This window comes from Stomoxys calcitrans, chromosome 4 (assembly GCF_963082655.1).
Source record: "Stomoxys calcitrans chromosome 4, idStoCalc2.1, whole genome shotgun sequence".
Lineage (NCBI taxonomy): Eukaryota > Metazoa > Arthropoda > Insecta > Diptera > Muscidae > Stomoxys > Stomoxys calcitrans.
In genome coordinates, this window is record NC_081555.1 from 86,140,956 (window position 1) to 86,157,073 (window position 16,118).

The following is a 16,118-nucleotide window of genomic DNA, read 5'->3' on the forward strand; positions in this document are numbered from 1 at the left end:
ACCAATCCCTGATGATGGTATAGAATGTTTACCTCCTAGTCAGAATGTGGTCCAGGTAGCAGTGACCCGACTAAAGAACAACAAGGCAGCAGAAGCCGACGGGTTACCCGCTGAACTATTTAATATCGGAGGCGACACGCTGATAAGGCGTATGCATCAGCTTATCTGCGCAATCTGATGATGATTGGAACCTCAGCATACTCCGTACACAAGAAAGGAGATAAGACGAAATGTGCCAACTACAGAGGAATAAGTCGCCTCCCCATCGCATACAAGATACTCTCGAGCGCACTGTGTGAAAGATTAAAACCTAAAGTCAATGAGATAATTGGGCCCTATCAATGGGGCTTTAGACCTGGTAAATCCACCCAAGACCAGATATTCACACTGCGCCAAATCCTGGAAAAGACCCGAGAAAGACAAATCAACACCTACCATACTTTGTTGACCACAAAGCCGCCTTCGATACTCCTTTACGTTCAAAGGTATTTCAAGCCATGTCTGAGTTTGGTATCACTGCAAAATAAATAAGACTCTGCAGGATAACACTTGCTGATATGCGTTCCTCAGTAAGAATAGGAAGAATCTCTCCGAACCATTTAATACCAAACGAGGTTTCAGACAAGGAGACAGCTTATCGTGTGATCTCTTTAATATCCTGCTGCCGACGACATAGATATCATAGGTTGGTCACCGGAAGTGGTAACTGCAGCATTTGAAAGAATCGAAAGAGTGTCAGTGAAAATGGGTCTGTCAGAGAAAAGAGATAAGACGAAATGGATGGTTTCAACTCCCAAAAAGCCTTGCACGACCGAGCAGATAAAGAAAAATTTGGGAACCACAACTTTGAGACATTCAGTAACTTTATCTACCTCGGCACCGCCGTAACCGATACGAATGACACCAGTTTTGAGATTAAGCGAAGAATAATACTGGCAAACAGATGCTACTTTGGACTAAGTAAGCAGTTTAGAAACAAGGCCACCTCTCGAAAGACAAAGATTACACTATACAAGACACTGATACTACCCGTACTGCTATATGGTTCTGAAGCATGGGTACTTGTGAAAGCAGATGAGGCAGTGCTTGGAGTATTTGAGAGAAAGATTCTTCGTAAAATATATGGACCAGTTTGCGTTGACGGAGAATATAGGCGAAGTATCAACCACGAACTGTATGAGTTGTATGACGACGATAGCATAGTTACACGCATCAAAATACAACGGCTGCGTTGGCTAGGTCATGTTGTCAGAATGGATGAAGAAGCTCCAGCAAAGAAGTCTTTTGAAGGCAAACACGGTGGTACACGCAAACCGGGAAGACCAAAAGCACGATGGAAAGATCAAGTGGTGGGAGACACCACGAAACTTGGAGTCAGAGATTTTAGAATGAGCGCAGAAGATCGATGCGCTTGGAACGCTATTCTACGTTCGGCTAGAGGAACAAATATTTTGTCATAGCCAATTAATGTTAAGTAAGATGGAGTGCAAGTTTTCTATTCCTTTAGAAAATTATATGCCAAATCGTTTGGTAGAAAGCGTAAACTCTCAAACATCGAAAATCAAGTGTAACCGTTATGTTGGGATTATACTAAAACCTGGACAGATGTTAAGACTACACTAAATAAAATATCTAAAATATTTATATGGTGGCTATGCCAAAACGTGGATCGACTTCCGAAAATCGTATAAAATATCTGCGATATATTGTGGACCCTTCATCATCTTGTAGGTTATGTATAAAGGGATTTTAAAGAATTTGTTTTTTACTTTTAATTCACAATTCTTACTTACAAAATCAGTTGATAATTAAACAAAAGTGGTTTCACTCACCTGAAAAGAAAGCGTAAAAATAAAATCAACATTACTATGTGGCTGTATTATAATCATCGTAGCACCAATTATTATTATTTCTAATTCATTTCAGTTAAACCAAAATAAAGCGAAAAAACATATCCTTAAAGCCCCCAAGTGTTTTCTTCGAATACATTTCATAATGAAAAAAAAAGAAAAAAATTGGCAAAATAAAAATGAGCCAAAATGCAATGGGCAGTTTTAGATGGCGAATCTTATTTTGGTTTCATATTTCTGCTTTGTTCACATGCTAATATGGAGGTAAGCAAAATAACCTGATTGAGTTAATATTGGAAAAAGGTACATGTAAAACAACCATACATTTGCGCCCTTTGGCCAAATCATAAGTAAAGTATACCAAAGTTTTGGTACCAAGTAAACCCCTCCCCCTTAAGAAATTACACCTTACGATTATAAGCGAAATTGCATTGAAACCCAAACTGCAAAGTGCTATGCAATTTGTTGTTTAAAAACAATCACCAAAATAAAGTACATAGCGGCATGAACACACTATTCCCGATCGAAAAGCAACAATGTTGCCCCAATTGATAGTTAAGCACTCAGGAAATTTTGTAACAACTTGATATATTTGTACTATTCCGCCAAACACTCTTCCAGGCAAGCAAAACTAGGTGAAAACAGAGTGAGGCAACCAACTTTGCTTTATGATGTAAATATTTGCTTTCTTCGACCCACTGTGGTGTTTTTAAAATACCAGCATGTTTAAAATTGCACAAAAATATCCTGCGGCTGTACTAATTCGATTTGTTTAAAGTCAAAACAGGAATATGTTTATTTGGCAAATACCATCGGAGATAATTAGCTTTCGTAATTTGTAATGAATGCACAGCAGAGGGTAGTTTCAATATGCAGAAATATTTTGGATGAATCAAAGAAACTCAAATTTTTGCAATTTATAAAATGCCAAGCAAAGAAAACGATATGACTTCCATGGCCTGGGACTTTTAAGAATCAAGCTAGAATATAGGATACCTGACACGAAGTGCTACCAAGTCCACACTGGTCCATCTGCCAAACTTGTAATGACGGCTTCATGATACATATTTGTTTTATTGACAGCTCATTATAGTTTATAACCCCCAAAAGCTTTTGCGTCTGACTTTATTTAAAAAATAAAAACTATTTGGGCCGTAAATCACAAGCGGTTTTTGTTGGCGAACTCAATAACTTCAATGTGGACAAAATATTTGTGAACATGCAAATTTTCCCATGAACATTCCATTAAGGAACAGGGCAAACTTCTCACATATCAGTGAGTACTGTCTGATTCAAGTGTAAGCTTAATGATAAGGGACCTCCTTTCTAAAGTCGAGTATGAACGGTGTGCCTCTTTGGGGAAAAGTTTTTGCATAAATATCGCCATTATTAGGAGAGGATAACCACCGCTGTAACATTTTTTCGATGTTCTTACCAGGATTCCAATCCAGGCGTTCAGAGTCACAGGCGGAAATGCTCACATGTTTTGCGCCACGTTGACTTCCTGTGTATTACATTATAAATAGTGCATCACAATCATAAATCGTTATAATGATACTGGTAGCGTTTGCCAAACGCCATGATTAGGCAAAAAACCGCCCAACACCTGAAATGGTTCTCGAGAATGGTTCAACAAAATTGACGACGTTGAAAAGATCTGAAAATATCCCGAGAAAGGATGCAACATAAATTGAGACGTGTTGTCTGCAGCTAACGAATATGCTCCTGGGCGGCGATATGAAATAAGACCCCAATGCAAAAATACCTCAAACGGAAAATGAAATAAGACCCCAAACTTTATACATTAAACACAGACAATAATAATTGGGGCTTTTTTCATTTTTGAGGCGTAATTTCATTTGGAAAATTAAGGCTTAACATAATATGAAATAACAACCCAAATTGGAATTGAAACAAAGCCCAAAATCTTATTATATTGTTTTTCTAACATTTAAAATAAACAAATTAAAGCGTGTTAAGTTCGGCCGGTTCGGTTCGGAATCCACCACTTTCATCTAAATTTGGTTTGCTAAATTTTTAGCAGAATCCATAAAAATGTAACAACCCAAATTTAGTTGAAGGACATAACATACCCAACTTCTATCAAACCAGTAAAAAATTAAAGCTTCTAGGAACAGAACAAGGATAATCGAGAGACCGGTTTATATGGGAGCTATATCAGGTTATAGACCGATTTGGACCGTACTTGGCGCAGTTGTTGGAAGTCGTAATAGAACACTACATATACATTTTCAGCCAAATCGAACAAAAATTGCAGTTTGTAAGGACTCAAGAAGTCAAATAGGGGGATTGGTTTTTATGGAAGCTATATCAGGTTATAGGCCGATTTGAACCATACTTGGCACAGTTGTTGGAAGTCATAACAGAACACAAAATGAAAAAAATTATGGCTTCCAGGGCCTCAAGAAGTCAATTCGGAAGATCGCTTTATATAGGAGCTATATGAGGTTATAGACTGATTTAACCCGTACTTGGCATAGTTGTTGCAAGTTATAACAGAACACTATATGCAAAATTTCAGCCAACTTGGCATAGTTGTTGCAAGTTATAACAGAACACTATACCGTACTTGGCATAGTTGTTGCAAGTTATAACAGAACACTATATGCAAAATTTCAGCCAAATCGGACAAACATTGCGGCTTCCAGGGTCTCAAGAAGTCAAATCGGGAGATCGGTTTGTCAGGTTATTGACCAATCTGGAATGTACTTGGCACAGTTGTTAGAAGTCTTACCATATTTCAAGGTTTTAAATTTTTCTAAAATTTTAAATACCACAATATGGTGAAAAATGCGTAATTGCAAATCGAAATATAGTCCGATTTGGACCAAATTCGGCAAGGACATTGAGAGGTCTAATAAGTACAAGTCATTATTCAATTTTGTAGTACAAAATATTGGTGTTTTTGGCCGCTATATCCAAATACAGACCTAACTGAACTATATACGACACGGGTGTCAAAAAGCCTAACATAAGTCACTGTGTCATATTTCAATGAAATAGGATAATAAATGGGGACAAGACTTTAAATCGCAAGATCGGTCTATATGACAGCTATATTCAAATCTGGACCGATCTGGGCCAAATTAAAGAAAGATGTCTAAAACCCTAACACAACTTACTGTCCGCAATTTCGGCGACACCCGACCATAAATGCGCCTTTTATGGGCCCAAGACCCTAAATCGAGAGACCGGTCTATATAGCAGCAATATGCAAATCTGGACCGATCTGGGACAAATTGCAGAAAATTGTTGAGGGGCCTAACACAACTCATTCTCCCAAAATTCGGCGACATAGGACAATAAATGCGCCTTTTATGGGCCCAAGACCTTAAATCTGGACCGGTCTGGGCCAAATTGAAGAACGGTGTCGAGTGGCCTAACACAACTCACTGTCCCAAATTTCAGCCACCAAAATGTGGCTTTTATGGGCCTAAGATCTTAAATCGGCGAAATGGTCTATATGGGGGCTATATCCAGATATGGTCCGATATAGCCCATCTTCGAACTTAACCTGCCTATGTCCAAAAAGATGAGTCTGTGCAAAGTTTCAGTTCAATATCCCTATTTTTAAAGACTGGAGCGTGATTTCAACATACAGACGGACTGACGGACGGACATGGCTAGATCGTGTTAGATTATTATGACGATCAAGAATATTACACTTCATAGGGTCGTAAATGGATATTTTGATATGTTGCAAACGGAACGACAAAATGAATGCTTAGGTGGTGGGTATAAGAATTGTTAGTAATTTTTACTCTCCATCATAGGAGGGGGGTAACCTAATTCCGTTATTCCGAAATCATCAAAATATTGATTTGAGACCCAACAAAGGATAGCCATGTCAGTTCGTCCATCGATTTAGCCATGTCCGTCCGTATGTGGAAAGCACGCCAACTTTCGAAGGGAAAAACTTAGGCACTTCCTATAAGTGAAGGTCGGTTGGGATTGCAAATGGGCCATATCGCTCCATGTTTTGATATAGCTGTCATATAAATCGATCTTGAATCTCGACTTCTTGAGCCTCTAGAAGGCGTAATTATTATCCGATTTGGCTGAAGTTTTGCATGAGGTATTTTGTTATGACTTTCAAAAACTGTGTTGAGTATAGTCCAAATCGATTCAAAAGATGATATAGCTGTCATATAAACCGATCTCGGATCTTGACTTCTTAGAGTGCGAAATAATTATCAGATTTCATTGGACCAAACCTGTTCAAAACTTGATATAGCTTGTATATAAACCGATCTCCTAATTTGAAATTTAGATCCTCTGGAGGTCTCAATTCTTATCCGATTTTACTAATAGTTTTTTTCAACGGCCACACATACGTGCCAATATGGTCTGAATCGGTCCATTACCTGATATAGCTCCCATACTCCCATAAAAACCGATCTCACAATTTTACTTACGCCCCTATTGGGTTTAATTCTTATTCAATTTGGCTGAAATTTTGCGCAATGACTTCTACTATGATCTCCACCATCCAAACCAAGATTGATCCGAATCGGTCGATATCATGAAATAGCTCCAATAGTATGGCAATTTTTTATACCCCCCACCATAGGATGGGGGTATACTAATTTCATCATTCTATTTGTAACGCCTCGAAATATGCGTCTGAGACCCCATAAAGTACATATATTCTTGATCGTCATGTCATTCTAAGTCGATCTTGCCATGTCCGTCGGTCACTACTTTCGAAGTAGTTAAGCAAGCCGCTTGAAATTTTGCACAAATACTTTATATTAGTGTAGGTCGGTTGGAATCGTAAATGGGGCAAATCGTTCCATGTTTCGATATAGCTGCCATATAAACCGATCTTAAGTCTTGACTTCTTTAGCCTCTAGAGGGCGCAATTCTCGTCCGAGTTTTCCACGTGGTGTTTTGGTATCATTTCCAACAACTGCGCTAAGTATGGTTCAAATCGGTCTGTTTTGATATAGCTGACATATAAACCGATCTGTGGTCTTGACTTCTTGAGCCAATAGAGCGTGCAATTCTCATCCTATGTGGCTGAAATTTTGCAAGAGGAGTTTTTTTATGACTTCCAATAACTTTGCTAAGAATGATGCAAATCGGTACATAACCTGATCTAGCTGCCACATAAACCGATATGGGATCTTGACTTCTTGAGCCTCTAGAGGGCGCAATTCTCATCAGATTTGGAAGAAATTTTGTACAACTACTTCCATCATGACCTTCAACATACGTGTCTAATATGGTCCGAATGGATCAATAGCTTGATACAGCTCCCATATAAACCTATCTCCCGATTTTGGTTCTTGAGCTCCTACAAGGCGCAATTCTTATCCGAATGAACTGAAATATTACGCAATGACTTCTACAATGTTCAGCATTCATTTATGGTCCGAATCGGACTATAACTTGATTTAGATCCAATAGCAAAACAATTCTTATTCAATATTCTTTGTTTGCTTAAAAAGAGACACCGCGCAAAGAACTCGACAAATGCGATCCATGGTGGCCCGGCCGAACTTAGCTCGCTCATACTTGTTTTAACAAATTCCTTGTTTGCCTATAAAGAGATATCGGTCAAAAAATTGATAAATGCGATCCATGCTGGAGAGTTTACAAGATTCGGTCGGGCCGAACTAAGCACGCTTTAACTTCTTTTTTTTTTAATTTATTTAGTCGGGAATTTCCTCTTAGAGAAAGCAAAATTAATTAAGGGCTGGGGCTAGCAAGCAAGTATTAAATTGCGGCATCCGAAGATGTCGCAAATCTTCCAAAGTCCGAAGATGTATTCTGTGCACCAGGAATGAGAAGGAAATATATGTTAGCCTCTGTTGTATTAAGGATTCGTCGCCTTAAATCCCTGCCCTTTTATAAAAATTCTGAAGTTGGTCCAAATAAATCCCCAATTTGTATAAAAACGTACTTAAAATTTTGAACGGCATAACTAAACGAGAGTTTGTCTTTCAATAGAGGCTTCCAAATTCTGCCTTATTTCAATTTGTCAAATGTATTTTGGTATTTATAACTTATATATAACTTAGCCCTGCTTTTGCTTTTGAGAACAAACTTGAAAGTATGGCATTCATTATGGATATGAACAAAGTGCGCAAAGAACCTCTAAAATATTGAGTTGCCCAAAAAGTAATTGCGGATTTTTTAAAAGAAAGTAAATGCATTTTTAATAAAACTTAGAATGAACTTTAATCAAATATACTTTTTTTACACTTTTTTTCTAAAGCAAGCTAAAAGTAACAGCTGATAACTGACAGAAGAAAGAATGCAATTACAGAGTCACAAGCTGTGAAAAAATTTGTCAACGCCGACTATATGAAAAATCCGCAATTACTTTTTGGGCAACCCAATAGTTCAAAATCTACTTTCGTAATTTTAATAATTTTTTCTCATTATGGCAGTCTATGATTTTTTATTGATACCGAAAATATTTTTATTTCTCATTATATTTGTGAAGCTCTATTGGGAAACATTGAGTGATTAAAATAATTTTTCGATTTTTTTTTTTTTTGGAACTTAAATGTGGAAATATGGAAAATTTAAACGCCATCATATTACCTCGCGTATTACAAATGGTCAACAATACACCAAATTTATGTAAGTATGAAGACCAATTTCTATTCAATTCGCCTACTAAACTTTTATCTAATTTCTATTAAGGTGAGTCATTGGACCATGTATGTATGACCATGAAACGATGCTTGGCTGCGGAAGCGAAAGGATCGATTCGCTCCATCAATGTACGTGAGGCCGTTAAGGAAGCTCTGAATGTGGCTGAAAATCTTGGAATTGTCAAGCTGAAAGAAAACATGGTGAGACTACCGTTTAGGATCAATTCTGGCGTGGAGGCTTATAATTCTAATAAACAACACGTAGAAAACGAAAGTGCAGAAGCCGAAGAGGTATATAATGATCCACCTGCAACAAGCAGCTTCGCCATGTCATCCAGCCAAACGAAAAAGGTATCTAAAAAGGATTGTATTCTTAAATTTGTCAGCAAAATTGTGATTTCATTTTTAAAATCGGTTTGTTTTTTTTTCCTTTCAGAAATATTCTGGAAAATTTCTGAATACCGATCCAGAAGTAGAGGATGTAAGTTCAGAAGATGAAGGTGCAGAAGAAGAGTTAGGCAAAGATCCACCTAAATCTGGACAATCAAACAGGCAAATTAAAAAGGTTTGTATTCTTAGATCTTGAAGCAAAAATATGGCCTTATTTTTTAAATGCTTCTTCAATTTGTTTCGTTTCAGAAAATTTCTAAAATGAATGACGATCCCGAGGATTGCTATGGCAGAGGCAGATCATCGACCATGCGCCAACGACGTGCAAAGAGACCAAAAAGCGGGAAGACCGAAAATCGCAGTCGAAGTCGCAGTAGCCGTCGACGTGGATCCCGGAGAAGGCGTTCTTAAATGTTGTTATTGTTCAAATTTTATAAAATGTAGAAACGAATTTAATTAGACCATTTAAAAATTAACAAGTAAGAGCCTGCTAAGTTCGGCCTGGCCGGATCTTATACACCCTCCACCATGGATCGCATTTGTCGAGTTCCATGTGCGGTATCTTTTTTTTAGGCAAACAAATAATATTGAATAACAACTGTTTTGCTATTGGAGCTATATCAAATAATAGTTCGATTCGGATCATATATGAATGCTGAACATTGTAGAAGTCATTGTGTAATATTTCAGTTCATTCGGATAAGAATTGCGCCTTGTAGGGGCTCAAGATGAAAATCGGGAAATAGGTTTATATGGGAGCTGTATCAAGCATTTAATCGATTCAGACCATATTAGACACGTATGTTGAAGGTCATGAGAGAAGCCTTTGTACGAAATTTCTGCCAAATCGGATGAGAATTGCGCCCTCTAGAGGCTGAAGAAGTCAAAACCCAAGATCGGTTTATATGGCAGCTATACCGAAACATGGACTGATTTGGCTCATTTAGAATCCCAACCGACCTAAACTAATAGGAAGTATTGGTGCAAAATTTCAAGCGGCTAGATTTACTACTTCGAAAGTTTGAGTGCTTTCGACAGACAGACGGATGGACTAAAATGGCCAGATCGAGTTAAAATGACATGAAGATCAAGAATATTTATACTTTATGGGGTCTCAGATGCATATTTCGAGGTGTTACAAACAGAATGACGAAATTAGTGTACCCCCATCCTATGGTGGAGGGTCTAAAAAGAGGGTGAATTATAATCAACAAAAAAAAACAAATATTTTTTTTTTATTAAAATGGGAATATTGAAATATTAACAAATTAATGGGCTGAGTATTTAACAAGAAATATTTTTTTAATATGTGAGTTTATCTACGGTTCTAAACGTAATGCAGGCGATATGTCAACAACTATGTTGTTGATACTATGTCAAACAAAACCTTCTCCCCAAAGAGGTGTCGCACTGTAGAATGCCGTTCGGACTCGGCTATAAAAAGAAGGCCCCTTACCATTGAGCTTGAAATAATGCCAACAGTTAAGGACGATCTAAAGTCGGACAAAGCCGGATTGGCTATTTCCTTTATTGTGTTCAGTAGCTCAGCCAATACCTCTTTTGCAAGACTGGTAACTGGTGTACTCAGCAAATTCAAGTCCTTCTTGGCATATTCGTCGGGAGCTTATTCAGATATACCAAGCATTCCGCTACACACTTTAACTTCACTGCCCTCGAATCCACGGAACGCTCTCATACTACCTACATCAATTTTGTGGCAGGGTAGCAAATTTCCTTCCCACTTTTTCAATAGTGGCTTCCGTAATGACACAGAGATCTACCTGCAGGACTAAGCACTCGTCGGGTAGTCTCAGCAACATACCGATACAGAGTACCCCGAATGCTTTTTGAAGCTATCAGTGACGACCAAGACCTGAACACCTTCAAAACACAGCACCCGGCTACCAATCCTCTCTTCTGAAAAGCGAAAACTAAAGATACAATCTAGAATGTGGTTGCATACCAGGTTGTCTGAGACCCTTCTCAAGTTTTTTTTTCATGTCCAAACAAAACTGTGGCCGCACCCGTCATTCTTTGGCATACAGAGCGACTTCAACCTGAGCATAGCCTTGGTTGTGCAGTTCCGAGTATATGTCTCATTATGGGGCATATTTAGCATCGCTTCCAAACCTTCCTACAGTGTGGATATCAACGCTCCTAAGTCCCGTCTTCTTACCCACATGCTCTACACATGCTTTCAATTGCTGCACCGATTTTGCATAGGTGAGCTCGTAGTCCCATGTATCCCGTTATGATAACGAAATCTATATTGACCTCCTTCTTACTTTATTTCAGTAATAGCTTCGTCTTCTCACGATCTGAATCTCCCCATAGAATTTTCGATATCATACCGACCGTTTCGCTGTTCCACAATGTAACAACAACGGATTGTGCAATCCTCAGAGAAAACGTTAATTTCTTTCTTACCCTCCAAGACAGCTCGTAACCTTACCGTCCTGGGTATTATTGCTCTGATGGCCAGTTTACTGCCTGTAAAGACAGTGCTCGCGTCAACACCACACCACCTCACATCGCCAGGATCTCCGCCTGCAGGATCGCATTATGGTCAGGTAGTCGAAAACATATCTCAGCCTCTGGGTTCTCAATGTGGGCCTAATGTTCTGAATCTCAGTAGCATTGGAAAGCTCCTTCAGGCAATTTTGGTCTTGTAAATGTGAAAATTTTTCGTGAAAATATTGATAAATTACCATCTTCAGTTGTTCATAGTAATTAATCGAAATTTTAAAGAAAAATTTGCACTTTCACAAGGCCAAGACTGCTTAAAGGAGCAGTTCCAATGTTCTTGTGATATACTAGAGACTTCTTAACTATTGCCTTGGCTACAATTGTTGTCTTAGTATTGGATCGAAAATCTCAATATCCTAAATAACGTGACAATAATCTGAGAAAAAAACTGCAAGTCAAAATTTTGAGGCTCGATTTTCACCGTAGACGTATAGTCTAGAGAACTTTTGTGCTCAGTACAATTCCAAAAATCAGAAACGCGATGGGTCGCTTAAGATGTTGAAATCGCCCCACCCTAGTGTAGAGTGATTTCAACAAATAGACGGACGAACATGTCTAAATCGTCTATGAATACTGGGTGCGCCAAAGAAACGTACTTATTGGAAAAAAGACCCGAGTGGTGAGTTGGATCAGGAAGGCGTCGGAGGGGAATGCCCCCAAGTTTGTCTGTCTCTCTTCAGTCTGTTGCCATCGTGCTCGGGTCTAGGGAGCAGCGGGCCTTCGCCGTCGAGCGCTTCTTTTCTAACGGTCGCTCACTTGTTGCTTCGGAGCATGCCTTTGAAGTTCCTCCTCACAGACTCGTTCCTGTCCGTAATTCGATACTGTCGTGGGTTAACTCATTTCGCGAGTGTGAAAATGTCACTAAACCCCGAAATGGACTTCAACGGACCATCAGAATTCCGGAAAATATCGAAAGAGTGAGGCAGTCAGTAGTGCGTTTTCTCTAACGCTCTCAAACACGCAGCTGCTATCAAAATGTCTGCCAACACTGTTTGATGACTTCTCCACCATTTCTCTCCTTATTTTTATACCCTCCACCGTAAGATGGGGGTATACTAATGTCGTCATTATGTTTGTAACACCTCGAAATATGCGTCTGATACCCCATAAAATACATATATTCTTGATCGTCATGTCATTTCAAGTCGATCGTCTGACGGACGGATAGACCGTCCGTCTGCGTATGTCTGTCGAAAACACTCTAACTTTCGATGGAGTAAAGTAGCCACTTGAAATTTTTGCACACATACTTTTTATTAGTGTAGGTCGGTTGGGATTGTAAATGGGCCAAATCGGTCCATGTTTTGATATAGCTGATATACAAACCGATCATGGGTCTTGACTTCTTGAGCCTATAGAGGGCGCAATTCTTATCCGATTTGACTGAAATTTACACATGGTGTTTTGATGTTACTTCCAACCACTGCGCAAAATATGGTTCAAATCGGTCCACGTTTAGATACAGCTGCCACATAAACCGATTTTGTCTTGACTTCTTGAGCCTCTAGAGGGCGCAATTCTCATCCGATTTGACTGAAATTTTGCACGTAGTGTTTCGTTATGACTTCGAATAACTGTGCTAAGTATGGCGCACATCGGTACATAACATGGTATAGCGGTCATATAAACCGGTCTTGGATCTTGACTTCTTAAACCTCTAGCGTGCGCAATTCTCACCCGATTTGGAAGAAGTTTTGTACAACGGCTTTTCTCATGACCTTCAACATACGTGTCTAATATGGTCTGAATCGATCAATAGCTTGATACAGCTCCCATATTAACCGATCTCCCGATTGTTGCTTCTTGAGCCCCTACAAGACGGAGATCACCGTAGCGCAGAGGTTAGCATGTCCACCTATGACGCTGAACGCATGGGTTCGAATCCTGGCGAGACCATCAGAAAAAATTTTCAGTGGTGGCTTTCGCCTCTTAATGCTGGCAACATTTGTGAGGTAATATGCCATGTAAAACTTCTCTCCAAAGAGGTGTCGCACTGCGGTACGCCGTTCCGACTCGGCTATAAAAAGCAGGCCCCTTATCATTAAACTTAAACTCGAATTGGACTGCACTCATTGATAGGTGAGAAGTTTGCCCCTATTCCTTAGTGAAATGTTCATGGGCAAAATTTGCATTTGCCCCTACAAGGCGCAATTCTTATCCGAATGAACGGAAATATTACACAATGAGTTCTACAATGTTCAGCATTCATATATGGTCCGAATCGGATACCGCGCATAGAACTGGACCAATGCGATCCATGGTGGAGGGTATATAAGATTGGGCCCGGCCGAACTTAGCACGCTCTTACTTGTTTCCAGTAACGAGGTCAACTTTTACATTTCCGGCTGCGTCAACAAGTGTTATTGGAGTGGTGTAAATCCTCAAGAACAACATACAGAAGTCATTGCTAACAAACCGATTGATTGGACACGAATTGGGAAGACACGATTTTTAAAAATCGACTTAATCAGGGTATGGGCAATGGGGCCGTCATTTACCAGGATTTTCAAGTAATGAAATTTTTCTGGCGCACCCTGTGTAATTTGACATGTTGTAATTGGAATCGCAAAATTATCAACTCTTCGGTGATGGATATAAAAAATATCCATCACCGCTTGTAGAACATTTGGTAGGATTAAATTTTGGTAGGAAATACTTTTTTTTTATTTGAGTGGTAACGCTGGTCCTTTGGTATACCAATTGTTTTAAGAATGCCACTATATCTGATAGAGGCCATCGTAGCAAAGAGGTTAGCATGTCCGCCTACGACGCTGAACGCCTGGGTTCGAATCCTGGCGAGGCCATCAGAAAAAATTTTGAGCTGTGGTTTTGCCCTCCTAATGCTAGCAACATTTGTGAGGTACTTTGCCATGTAAAAACTTCTCTCCAAAGAGGTGTCGCACTGCGGCATGCCGTTCGGACTCGGCTATAAAAAGGAGCTTAAACTTGAATCGGACTGCACTCATTGATATGTGAGAAGTTTGCCCCTATTCCTTAGTGGAATGTTCATAGGCAAAATTTGCATTTACTATATCTGATTTTAGATTTCCACTACAACCTAACCTTACTTAAAAAATTCACGTAATAGATAATGTAAAAGAGATCAGAATAATTAATTCTCGGCAAAACTATCATTGCCTTCATTGACCACAGCATAAAAACTTTCATTCAATACTTTTCTTGTTATTTCGCACAATTTGCCCCAGCTTTCAACCGCAAAGCTCTACACATTTAGTGAACAATATTTACAAATCTTTCATTATCATAAAAATTCTTTGAAACACTTTTGTTTATAAAACAGCAAAATAAGCAAGGATTTGTTTATGCTAAACTAAACGTTGTGCCACCAAAAACCATGTGCGCAGAATTTTTTTAGAGGCAATGATACTTCCAGTAAATAGCCACAATGATTTTGACAGTATTTGGAAAACATGAAAACACAACACATTTCACTTAAATACAATGAAAAATGTATACAAAATTTTGCCTAAAGACGCAACAATCAACTTGAACTTGGTGCACTGAAGAAGACCACCAGGCTGGGCAGCCATCAGTTGCCACAAGGAAGCAATGGAAAAATCATTGATTCCAGCCTTTCTCTCTGGCACACAGTAACTGTAAATTATCATATTCGTATGCATCCTTTAAGCTCTCAGCTCGCTTTGAACAGTAAATTTTGATCGCTGTACCAGAAATATACACCTTGCACTCAAAATGTCAACTTTTTATAACATAAAATTCCAGAAACAAAAAAAAAAAAGCAAAATATTGACCACAAATTAAACATTGCCGGTCACTTGGTTTGTCGACCAAGCGGTGGACATAAATCGCCTTAAAGGTTTTTTGGTACATTTTGCCTTCTGCACCCAAAACCAAAGACAGCGGCGGTGTCTGTCGTTTCAATTATAAACAGGTTGGTTAATAACAGATATTTGTGAAATTCTTGTACTGTTCATACTAAGAAAAACATTCAATGGAATTTTGAAAAATTTGGTATGTATTGTAGAAGTTTCGACTATTGAACTGTTAAATCATGCTTTAGCAACATATCTGATGAAAGTTAGTTCATTTGGCGGTGTAATTGCTAAAATAATGAATCGAATGTATTCATGTGGTGACAGTCCAATATTCAAAACATCACTTCAATTAACGATTTTGTAAGAAACATTTATATTGGAGTTGAAATTAAACGGAGACACGAAAAAAAGAAAGTCTGGAAATTTTGGAACTGAAATTGTATTTAAGATTCCTTTTCATACCTTATGCCACTACTACAGATCAGGCTGTTATAACTTTAAGCCTTTGTTTGCAATACCAAAAAGAAGAATACATTCGAGGGAATACTTTGTAAATATTAGTTTAAAATTAGAGAAATGACACTTATACAAAAAAGCATACATTCATCAACATTTTCAACAGATTCTTGGTAATTTTACATAACTAGCTGAACCGGGCCCGCTCCGTTGCGCCTTTTTGTAGTTTATGTGGAACAAAATTTTCCTTGGAATATTTGTTTTTGACAATTAAAGAGCTTTTAGTGAAATACAATGCTACGAAAAAAGTATATCGCTTGACAAACAGTTTAACAATATAAGTGCTTTTATCTGGATCCCATATGATCTTTATTGGTCTACGAATTGAAGTTTGGATGTAAGGTGTACTCCATTCTGAAAATACTTTACTTCAGGCCGATATTCTCAAGATGTCTTATTTAGGGGTGTTTTCG

At 38.6% G+C, this 16,118-nt stretch overlaps 2 protein-coding genes across 3 annotated transcripts in view; one reads left to right on the forward strand and one right to left on the reverse strand.

Annotated features, from left to right (window-relative positions):
- Positions 1-16,118, reverse strand: part of LOC106093114 (myb-like protein I) — a 520,509-nt gene that overhangs the window by 151,876 nt on the left and 352,515 nt on the right. The gene's annotated exons all lie outside the window — the stretch shown is intronic.
- LOC106088840 (uncharacterized) lies at positions 8,307-9,513 on the forward strand. The gene is made up of 4 exons (XM_013254540.2): positions 8,307-8,462; positions 8,526-8,827; positions 8,913-9,041; positions 9,116-9,513. The coding sequence occupies exons 1-4, from the start codon at positions 8,396-8,398 to the stop codon at positions 9,275-9,277; spliced, it is 660 nt and encodes a 219-aa protein (XP_013109994.2). The 5' UTR covers positions 8,307-8,395; the 3' UTR covers positions 9,278-9,513.

Excerpts from the sequence above, each read along its gene's own strand:
- LOC106088840 (XM_013254540.2), top strand. The coding sequence starts at position 8,396 with ATGGAAAATTTAAACGCCATCATATTACCTCGCGTATTACAAATGGTC. Across the intron at positions 8,463-8,525 it reads CAACAATACACCAAATTTAT|GTGAGTCATTGGACCATGTA; the intron begins GTAAGTATGAAG and ends ATTTCTATTAAG. Across the intron at positions 9,042-9,115 it reads CAAACAGGCAAATTAAAAAG|AAAATTTCTAAAATGAATGA; the intron begins GTTTGTATTCTT and ends GTTTCGTTTCAG.